This window comes from Musa acuminata, chromosome BXJ2-11, assembly GCF_036884655.1.
Source record: "Musa acuminata AAA Group cultivar baxijiao chromosome BXJ2-11, Cavendish_Baxijiao_AAA, whole genome shotgun sequence".
In the NCBI taxonomy this organism is placed as follows: Eukaryota; Viridiplantae; Streptophyta; class Magnoliopsida; order Zingiberales; family Musaceae; genus Musa; species Musa acuminata.
The window spans coordinates 29,267,501-29,278,468 of record NC_088348.1 but is presented as its reverse complement, the minus strand read 5'-3'; the positions used below and the strand labels follow the sequence as shown (position 1 = coordinate 29,278,468).

The 10,968-nt window shown below is 41.7% G+C and overlaps 2 protein-coding genes across 2 annotated transcripts; one reads left to right on the top strand and one right to left on the bottom strand.

The window, feature by feature from the left end:
• Nucleotides 1-376: 376 nt before the first annotated feature.
• Nucleotides 377-7,315, top strand: LOC135627503 (phosphatidylinositol 4-phosphate 5-kinase 4-like). Its single transcript, XM_065133628.1, has 8 exons — nucleotides 377-1,868; nucleotides 2,886-3,053; nucleotides 3,168-3,333; nucleotides 3,409-3,525; nucleotides 3,618-3,811; nucleotides 3,929-4,035; nucleotides 4,122-4,206; nucleotides 6,881-7,315. Exons 1-8 carry the CDS (start codon nucleotides 526-528, stop codon nucleotides 7,167-7,169), a joined length of 2,469 nt encoding a protein of 822 aa, XP_064989700.1. The 5' UTR covers nucleotides 377-525; the 3' UTR covers nucleotides 7,170-7,315.
• Nucleotides 7,316-8,864: 1,549 nt separating this feature from the next.
• LOC103971931 (phospholipase A1-Igamma1, chloroplastic) lies at nucleotides 8,865-10,681 on the bottom strand. The gene has a single exon (XM_009386092.3). It carries the CDS (start codon nucleotides 10,603-10,605, stop codon nucleotides 9,055-9,057), a length of 1,551 nt encoding a protein of 516 aa, XP_009384367.2. The 5' UTR covers nucleotides 10,606-10,681; the 3' UTR covers nucleotides 8,865-9,054.
• Between the last annotated feature and the right edge of the window lie 287 nt (nucleotides 10,682-10,968).

The window sequence follows — 10,968 nt, the reverse complement described above, 5'->3', positions numbered from 1 at the left end:
TTCGAAAAAAATAAAAAAAAAATCACCTTATATTATTTATAAAATCTATTATATAAAATTATGTTGATCGTAATATATATCCCAGCAAATATATGTACATATTATTTATCATGGTTAAAATATAACTTAAATATAAAAAAGAAAGACCGTAGACAACGACCCCATCTCTCTCTGTCTCTGCGGCCGTTGTCGTCTCCTAAAATAAGACGCTTTCCTGCCCATTGTCGAAAGCACTCGCCCTACAATCGTGGACGATGGATTTGTCCTTCCATTCTTCTTCCCATGTGCTCCTCTTCGTCCTCCTCCTCCCAGATGTTTGGTCTGCGAGCCTTGCACGGAGCTTCAACCGGAGCCCCCAGTCCGCAAGCGGCGCAACTCCACCACTCTCAGCCAGCATCTCCTCCCTTCATGAGATAATCTTCGAGCAAAGAAGAAAAAAAGGGCTAAAATTGAACTCAAGATATTGGATCATTCATTGGAGACCATTTAGATGGAGAAGTGAAAGAAGAGATAAACGACTGGAGAATGTTCAAGGACAACATACTCACTAAGGTTTGGGAGTCCAACGTCCGCTGCACCCAGCAGCAGCCGCAGCAGCAAACCGCTCGCCGTCGCCGCCTCTTCTCCTCCATGTCGGTCGCCAACGCTGACGACGTCGAGTTACCCGCCGCGACCCCCAAGTCCTGCGGCGACCTCCCTCCCGTTGCCGCCACCCCGGCGGACCCCCTGCCCGTGGACAACCCGGAGGGGGCCTACCACGCCGAGCGCCTGCTCGGCAACGGCGACTTCTACACCGGGGAGTGGAGCGGCAATGTGCCGCATGGCACCGGCAAGTACCTGTGGACCGACGGATGCATGTACGAGGGCGAATGGCGCCACGGCAAGACCATGGGGAAAGGCAAGTTTTCGTGGCCGTCTGGTGCCACCTACGAAGGGGAGTTCAAATCTGGTTTCATGGACGGGTACGGCACCTATACCAGCTCCCTCGGCGACACCTACCGCGGCACCTGGTCCATGAACCTCAAGCACGGCCACGGGGTGAAGTCCTACGCCAATGGCGACTACTATGATGGGGAGTGGCGCTCCGATAACCAAGATGGGCATGGAAGGTACGTGTGGAAGAATGGGAACGAGTATGTCGGGCAGTGGCGGGCGGGCGTCATTGACGGCCGCGGCACCCTGGTCTGGGCAAACGGTAATCGGTACGATGGCGGGTGGGAGGACGGGCTCCCAAAGGGGAATGGCAATTTCCGTTGGGCTGACGGAGGGCTTTACATTGGGTATTGGAGCAAGGAGAATGGGAGCCTCCAGCAGAAAGGTGTCTACTACTCGTCGCCGACTGCTTCGTCCCCCACTTCCCGGGATCCCTATGGGGTCTTCTTGGCGGACCTTGGAGATTGCAAGGTCTCCCAGGGTGAGAACGTATCCATTCTCCCTTCGCAGAAGACACTAAATTGGTCGGGCATTGAGGCAGACTTCATGCAGAAGCAGGCAGTCTGGAAATCTACCAAGTCACCAGATGCTCATCGGAGGAGGCGAGCATCAGTAGAGATTGTCCCGACAGGGGGTACACCAATAAAGCATAATGGCCATTCCAGTACAATCAGCGGTATTGGGAGCACCAGCGGATTCTGGGACTCTTCTGAGTTTCTCAGTTGTGATGCTGAGAATGGTGAGGTAGGGGGAGCGAACAAGGGTGTCGATGACCTTGTAGGCGAGCTTCATTTAGATGAGGCAGAGTCGAGAGGGGCTGGGAGGATTCATCAACCGATAAGGTCGCCGCTCAGGGAGGTAAAGAAGCAAGGGGAGCCTATCTCAAAGGGGCATAAAAATTATGACCTTATGCTGAATCTGCAGCTTGGTATCAGGTATCACAATCTTTCTTGTGGAAGTCGTATCTTAATATTAGATAGTATATAGATTATAGAGAAGTGTTTTAGGCACCCAGAAAGAGGAAAAACACGAGATTTGTCACTAACCACGGAAGAGTCATCCTGCATCACTGTAGTTTGTGATATTCACTAGATTATCAGCTAAGATTATCTGAGTTTCTACGTTTGGGCTTCTTTTGTTGATCTAAAGAGGCATTTCTTTAGACTATACATACTCATCTCACAAGAAAATGATGAGCAAACAAATATATTGAAGCCATTACTTTATAGTGTCTGACTTGCAAAGATTTATTCTATGTGATAAGATGCAGATTAATCTTCTATTTATGATGATTAGCTTTGAACCAATGGCATCCATTAATCAATAACTTATATCATTTGTTAAATATGATTATGGGCAAGGAAGTGGAAATAAATTGTGATTAGATTTAGTACTTGATTTCTCTGAATAAGAAATTTGTAAATTGCAGACAAAGCATATGAACAGTTGCTATAGTCCTGTGTTGTGCATTTTTTGAGTCATTTATTATACATGTCATATGGTCTATCCTTTCATCCTCTGGGCTATGCTTAATCAAAGAGAGATACAAATTCCATATGGAGACATGAATTTGGTATATTAAACTTATACACCAACTAGGTCAATCCTTTTTATTCAAGCAAATTTAGCATTTTGAGAAAGACAGTTTTCTTATTTTCTTGGGTGAAGTTCTCTAACCATGCTAGTGATGATGTTCACCACATCTATATCTTAAAGAAGCAGAATGACACATTGTTGATTCTTGCTTTCACTTCATTGTCTATATCTTGCTCTTAAATGAAGTGAATCACATTAACCATTGGCACATGTTGTTTAGAAAAATAAAAGGAAGTGGAAAAGAATCATTGTCACAATAAAGAAAAAGCATGTTGGGCTATGCTTACTTCTTGTATGTCCTCTTAAAGGTCTTGATATAATGATTATTTGTTTATATGTTGTGGACTTTGATCTAGGCAAGCAGTAGGAAAGCAACCTGAACCCAAATCACTTGACCTGAAAGCATCAGCCTTTGACCCAAAAGAAAAGATATGGACAAGGTTTCCTCCTGAAGGAACAAAACAAACACCCCCACACCAGTCTTGTGACTTTAAGTGGAAGGATTACTGCCCACTAGTTTTCAGGTGCGCTTGCAAAATGTTTTCACCCCAACCCGTATTGTGTATTTTTTTCTCTTTTTCAATCACGTATCTGCATTCTGACATAATAAGCTCATTGTCCAAATACTGGATTTTTAGAACTCTCCGCAAGCTCTTCAAGGTTGATCCAGCTGATTATATGATATCAATCTGCGGAAATGATGCCCTTCGGGAACTTTCATCTCCTGGAAAAAGTGGAAGCTTCTTTTACCTAACAAATGATGATCGATACATGATAAAAACAATGAAGAAATCTGAAGTAAAGGTGTGTGTTCTTTTATTTTCGATGTCATTATGTGTTTAATCGACGTTGCAGTTTTCTTATCTGCCCTTCTCATAGGTGCTTCTGAGGATGCTTCCAGCCTACTATAACCATGTCCGAGCTTTTGAGAATACTCTAGTTACCAAATTTTTTGGTCTGCACTGTGTGAAATTAACTGGGGCTACTCAGAGAAAGGTTGGTTTTCTGTTTACACATTCAACATTAGCTCAAACAATAAGCAACATATCGCTGATGTCTAGTACATGTCTCTTTTGTAAATTAATTAGGTTCGTTTTGTCATAATGGGCAATCTCTTCTGTTCTGAGTATCCAATCCATAGGCGTTTTGACCTTAAAGGTTCTTCTCATGGTCGTACGACGGATAAACCTGAAGCAGAGATTGATGAGAACACTACTCTGAAGGACCTTGATCTCAATTTTATATTCCGATTGCAGAAGTCTTGGTTTCAGGAATTTCACAGGTTCTAATGCATGATTTGTTTCATGTTTTAAACTTTGCTACTGCCATCTTATGTTCTTATTCCCTCAAAATGCCTGTTGTTTTATGGCTTCGAGCCCTCTTACATTCTCTTTTTTAGGCAAGTTGATCGAGACTGTGAGTTTCTAGAGCAGGAAAGGATAATGGATTACAGTCTTTTGGTGGGAGTCCATTTTAGAGAAGCATCAGCCTCCCGTGAAACTGATGGTTCTTCTCGAACTAAAAAGATATAGATTTATTTATAACTAGTGTTGATCCTAAATTCCTAATAATTTCTATTTCCTTTTCCACAGATTCCTGTGATGTTAATAATACAAATGAAGCAACACCCCGCCTTTCAAGAGCAGATATGGATCAGTTTCTTTGTGATCCAACACGGTATGGTGTGAAGTCTTCTCATTTTTTATTGTACTTGTTTCTTTAATTATCACATGAATTTTCAATATACTATTCAGAATTTAAATGGCTAGATGCCATTCAATTTGGATAATCTTGCAAAAAATCTAAGAAATAAATTAATTCTATTTAGACATGTATACCGCATCAGTTTAGGTGTTAGTCGACATACTAGTGTTTTTTTGAAGTTACATCAGATTAAGTATGCAGGTCAGAATGGATCAATTCTGTGTTAAATATTGGAGCAACATATATTCATTTGTAATTTAGTAGATAAAATTTCAGGTATGAATCTCAATTGTACCATATTCTTTAGTATGAGATTCTAAGTAGATATGAATTTGGGTATGGATGTTAAATAGATGCTGAGCTTTGCATCCATGTTTGTTTAGAACGACTACCAATTTAAATAAAATGTACACAGATATGGATTTAATATGTAAGGCAGACATAGATGTGAATATTGCATATGCCATATATCACTAGTAAATAGTTAGAAAGCTAATTCAAACATAACAAATGGTATTTCTTTAATATAAATATTTTTTAACAAACATGGACAAAATAGGAAGGTAAGAAGAAGAATATATTGTACTTGGAAAAACATAAGAAAGCTCCTTTTTTATGCTAGCATAAGTAATTTAACACTTCCGTTATATGCTAATGTTCATACTCGAGATACAGATAGATCTTAAACCATTCAGATCTGTATCCTTAAGATTTCAGATGGCAAAATTTTGATTCAAATGCCAATATATGTACACATATACATATATACATCATCTCTGGATCCAATCCAATATCATCTACTTGAATGGATATTGTACATGTCATTGTTTCAACCTTTTTGTGCTCTGCAGAAAATGCTGTAAGGTTCAACTGCAGTACCACTGTGATTTTGCATGTGTATCATGAAAGTAAAAAAGTAGATGATAAAAGAAGTCATGATTAGGTTGAAGGCTGGCCAAAATGGGCCTTTAGTTTTTGTGATGCTAAGCATGTCTCTTAATCATCTCTTTCCTATATGCTGCTAATGTCCCAACAATAAGCTATCAAAGGGCCCAAAGGAATTTGAATTTTTCTCTTTTCATAATAACCAGATGAGATAGTTACCCTTATTGTTTGCATTTATGTCCTGTGTCTGCATCATTCTATGATCTTGACACTTCTTACCTAGCCTATATTTTGCACTGGTCGGCCCAAGTCCCTGATTAAAACTTTAGACTGGATATCCAGGAATTTTGAAAATGCCACTCGGTGAAATATAGTGTCAAAGTGTCCTCATGGTGCTCTTTGGAAGTGACTGATGGAGTTTCAAGGTTTTTGACATTGATTTTCTGGCATTTCTATCATTGAAGTGACCATTCTTCTTAGAGGAACATTTATTATGCTCCATCTTTGCTTCTCTGTAGAAAGAGTAAGATCAGGTGTTGCTTCTTGGATTCATCAGCAACAACCAAGTCTTACATTATTTTTTCTTCCAATCCAATAGTTTTTATGACAATTTCATTTTTCATCTAATTCCTGTTAAGGATATATGATTTACAATGATATTCTTTGAATTGACAAATAGTTGCAAGATTCTGTAAAATCTTTAAATCAACCCTTCTCAACTTTTGTGCTCTTATAGGATGCATATAGCATGAAAAGGTTTGGAAGGCAGAATTCAGAGATGGTTTTAATAGAAAGCAGCTATAACAATTCAAAATCTTGCTCCCACTGCTAACGTTGTTGACCCCCCCACAGAAAGTAGCTATAACAATTCAAAATCTTGCTCCCACTGCTAATGTTGTTGACCCCCCCACAGAAAGCAGCTATAACAATTCAAAATCTTGCTCCCACTGCTAATGTTGTTGACCCCCCCCACAGAAAGCAGCTATAACAATTCAAAATCTTGCTCCCACTGCTAACGTTGTTGACCCCCCACACCCCCCCCCCCCCCCCCCCACTCTTCTTTTTTTTTCCCAAGAGCAACTTCCTCATTAGACAAGAAAGGGCGACCAAGTTTACATCATTTTGAGGCTTTAATTTTGTTATGTCTAGATATATTAGTTCTCTCTTGTAAGTATTGTTATAGTTACTAATTCAAGATAAAGAACCAAAGTATTTCCAAAGGTGACTTGAAGTTGTTTTATTCATTTGGACACATCTCCAAGTCAATTGGTACTATATAATTTTCTTCAGTAATGTTTCTTTCTAGCAGCCACTTAATCCTTTTAGCTTCTAGATAAGCCCCTTCTAGCTTTTAGATTTGCCATCACTAGGATTTGGGTACCAAATCTGGAAGTTTCATGTTATGTCGAAAGGTGGCTTCAAAATTCTATCAATTTTGTTATGCTTCCCCTGGATTAATTTATAATCAATAATCAAGCCCATACATTTGGAAAAACTCTATAGTGACTACAAGAGTAACCAGGTAAATGTACAAGATAAACCCAGTTGGAAGTGACAAAGGATTCTAGAGATGTTACTATGTTTCTTTGCTAATATCTTTTGTTCTTGTTTAGCTATTTATCTTTGTGAGTTAATGAGTTGCATATACTTTGTCTTCTATCTGTAGCACAATCTAGAAATATTATATCTTTTGCCAGTTACAATGGACCAAGCACATTTAAGGTTAAAACTATTCTTTCTAAGTCTTTTTATGAAACTGCAGGTGGGCTTCAATAAAATTAGGTGTGAATATGCCAGCTAGGGTTGAACTAATAGTGCGAAGGAATGATGGTGACCCTTTGCTTATTATCGAACCAACAGGAGAATTCTGCGATGTAATTTTGTATTTCGGCATCATAGATATTCTCCAGGACTATGACATCAGCAAAAAGCTTGAACATGCATACAAGTCCATCCAGTATGACCCAACCTCGATATCAGCTGTTGATCCGAAGCAGTATTCAAAACGCTTCCGCGACTTCATTTACAAAGTTTTTGAAGAAGAAACCTAATTATATGTAGGTTGACAAGTTCTGCCACCACACAACATTCAGCCTCTAATCTGTATGCCTGCATCACAACATGTGTACATATCATTGCTTAACAAAAATAAGACATGATTGATGCATCACTTCCAGCTTACTCACTGGAGGTTCACTGGGAGATTCGGGCACCATTTGGCTTATGACTCAACGATTTTTCATGCTTTTTAATCATCAATAGGTCTATTATGTTGAAACTGCTTAGTGATTCTTTATTTATTTCCCTTGTAGATCAAAAGGTTGTAATGAGGGCCACTAAAGTTGTACTTGAGTTGTAAATGATTCTTTCAATGTTCAGATGTAAGATACTGTAACTGCTGGAATCAATTTTTGCATCAGATATCAATGAAGAATTTTGTGGTACATCAGAACTTCAATGTTTACAGTATAACATCCACTTAGATCTTGTTCATGTTCTGCGAGTGCAATATTACTACATACAGGTTGGTGATCAACAACTAGTCTACCACCTACCAAACATGAATTATGATGCTGTGAGAATATGAATCATTCATGATGAACTTATACCAGAGGTGGATAGTACTAAACCATACTATAGTAATGTTTGATCGTGTTAGTGATAATGAACTTTTCAATGCCAAACCTGTCCTCAGGTCCATCATGATCATTGGGTCCAGAAATAGGGAACGATAACGAGTATTAGTATGTTATAATAATGTATGATCAAGATAATTAACATCTATCCAACCGAAATATTTTAGTGATATTAGGATTTGCAATACTGAACCTCTTCTCAGATTCCTGCATGATCATTTGGTTCAGCAACAATAAAAATTTTATATTGATTTATTTTGTCACATAATTTGACGAAGGTACGGTAAGTGATCAAAATTTTTATCAGCTAAGCTAGCTTATACCTTATAATATTTGAGTATATCTTTTTATTAATATTTAGGGCAAACCTTTTGAGAAAAAATTTGAATTTTGAATTTTTTTTTTCTTCTCACGACTTTTAAAAGTCGTTATACTCGAGTTACACTTATTTATAGAATATATTAAAAAATATATGATTTTTATATAAAATTATTTTATTTTTTTCATAAAATTAAAAACTTGAGTTATCTTATAAAATATATTAATTTTTATATATAACTCTCTTAAATTATCTAGAAAAACTCGTTATGCTCCCGTTACACTCATTAACATATTAAAACATATATTAGTTTCTACATAAAAGTGTACTAAATTCATCGCAAGACTAAAAAAATCAAGTTATCCTAAAAAATATATTAATTTTTATATAAAATTATCCTAAATTCATCATAAAACTAATCATAAAATCCTAGATTTCCTATCTCATATTTCCTATATTGACTTAGTTACACTCAAAATTAAAAATAAGTCAACTCTATTACCTAACCTATTTTAAAATTACTATTTTTTAGATATTTTTAGGATAATTAATTATTAAAAAAAAAAATAAAATTTCTAATTTTTTTATTTTTATGATAAATTTTAAAAATTAATATATCTTTAATAGATTGATGAATATAACTCAAGTATAACTTGAATATAAGAAATTCGACCTCAAATCGGTCCAATCCGAATCGACTTGACTCGAGCTGAGCTTGAAATAGCTCGATTCAAAAGTATTATCGAGATTTAAAAAGAAAATCTTGGATAAAAAAATCAAATATGAAAGCATTATATGATAAAAGCTTAGAGAACTTTTTTATTCTTTATAATGCAGAGATTAATAGATACGTAATTTAGATGAGTGGATGGATTCGTCGCAGCTCAAATGCGGAGGAGATCCGAAACCTGTGCACGCAACTGCGACCCCACAAAGGAAGAGCAAACAGACCGACTCCAAGTGTTTGCTTTTTTGCCTAAGCTAATGATGATGATCGTCCGCAAGACCCAGACGCTGAACGTGATGTTGCGTGTCCTCGGGGTGGTCGTCGACCTCTTGCCGATCGGTCTGCACCCACCGCCCGTCGTGAGCTCGGGACATCCCCTTGTTCTCGTCCTGCCGCCAGAACGGTGGCACCATGTGATGCTCCTTGAGGAAGTCGCACGCCTTGTTCACCAGCGCCGGGTCTCTCCCGCTGGCCAGCACAAATCTGTGACCCTTGCCGTGGTAGCCGTCGAGTAGGTGCAGATGGGCTTCCAAGTTGTGGAAGCAGGAGGGATCCACCGTCTCCTTGAGGAATGGCGAGCGCCTGTGGTCCAGCGGCAGCTCCACCCCGATGTGGCTGTAGCTCCACGGCAGCGCCTCCGCCAACCTCCGCAGGAACGCCGGCACCCGCTCGTTGAACAGGATGCCCGGCACCTTCGGCACCGTGTCGTGCACGTTCACCACCCGGATGGCCTTGATTCCCAGCCCCTCGAACCGCTCCTTGAAGTGCCCGTTCCCCACCCTCGGCCCGGAGAAGGAGAACACCGTGGTGGCCACCCTCTCGCCGCCCTCTCCCACGTTGAGCCCCATCTCCGCGATGTCGTACGCGCTCAGCATCGCGAGGGCGCTGCCCAGGCTGTGCCCCGTCACCGAGATGCTCACCTCCTCCCCGGCCCTGCTGTGGAGCTCCACCAGCTTCCGCACCTCCGTCAGCAGCTGCTCCCGGGCCGAGTACTTGCAGAAACGGCACGTCGGGTCCTTGCCGGTGTACAGCTCCGCAAACCCGGACTCGACCTTGACGGACGGGTCCGGGCATGGGATCCCCACCGAGGTCACCGGCCGGAGGAAGTCCATCAGGTCCGCGATCCACTCCAGCCTCGTCACCGTCCCCCGCCACGCCACCACGATGTCGCGGCGGCCGAGGCGGGCCGTGGTCTCGTCATCCGACACCGCGACGTAGCCCATCCAGTTGGCCCGCTGGCTCCAGATCTTGGCGCCCGCCCGCGACTTGGTGAAGAAGTTGGGGAGGTTGATGTTGGAGGTGGCGTACAGGTACCGTGTCACCTCGTAGCCAATCCCTTCCAACCCAAGGCTGGAGAAGAACCTGCGGCGGTTGTACTTGCAGCTGCCGCAGTAGCGGGAGAAGGGGTCGTAGTCGAAGGAGTCATAGCAGGCCTGCGCGAACTCACCGTAGCGGATGAGCTCCGACCGCAGCAGCGGGTCCATGGGGTCCAACAGACCTGCCCAGTCGTCGCGGCCGTGGATCTCACTCCACCGCTCAGGGAGACGGCGGGTAACGTCCTCCCCAGCCGCCGTCTCATCTTCTTCTTGTTCCTGCTCGAGCTCGGTGATGATCGAGGACAGAGACTGATCATCCTTGACCGCCGACAAGGTACGTGCTTTTGCGGTCCGGCGGACCGCACGTAGCACCGGGATCGGCGAGGATCGAGCAGGAAGAAGGCACGGCAGAGGTTGCCGAGCGAGAGAAGGGAGGGATCGGGGGAGGCCGAGGAAGCGGAGCTGAAGCTTTCGGCATGCGATCGCCATTAGAAGGTGAGGTGAGCGTCGGGCGTGGCTAGTCAATGTGAAGCAGTGGGACTGAACATTCTTGGAAGGGGGGTTGGAGGTGAATTATTTGAAGGCCGAGAACTACCGCACCCCATGCGAAGCATGTGCCATGGCTTTTAAGCTTTTTTTAATGTGGGGATAGACAGTAAAAAAGGACCGAAGACTTGGATAGGGTGAAGGAAGACGACGAAGACGCTGATGCTCCCATTTGATCCAATCCAACTTGGATTGATTTTTTTGATGTTACGGCAGATGTGATCCCGTAGATTAAAATATGGCGACTCATAGTTGGATGAGATGTGGACGGCGCACATGTTTTGAACGCATTTAGAAAGGATATGA

Bases quoted from the DNA above. Each gene is read 5' to 3' on its own strand.
- LOC135627503 (XM_065133628.1), top strand. From the start codon at position 526: ATGTTCAAGGACAACATACTCACTAAGGTTTGGGAGTCCAACGTCCGC. The intron at 1,869-2,885 runs GTATCACAATCT...ACTTTGATCTAG, and splicing joins AATCTGCAGCTTGGTATCAG to GCAAGCAGTAGGAAAGCAAC. The intron at 4,207-6,880 runs GTATGGTGTGAA...ATGAAACTGCAG, and splicing joins TTTCTTTGTGATCCAACACG to GTGGGCTTCAATAAAATTAG.
- LOC103971931 (XM_009386092.3), bottom strand. From the start codon at position 10,605: ATGGCGATCGCATGCCGAAAGCTTCAGCTCCGCTTCCTCGGCCTCCCC.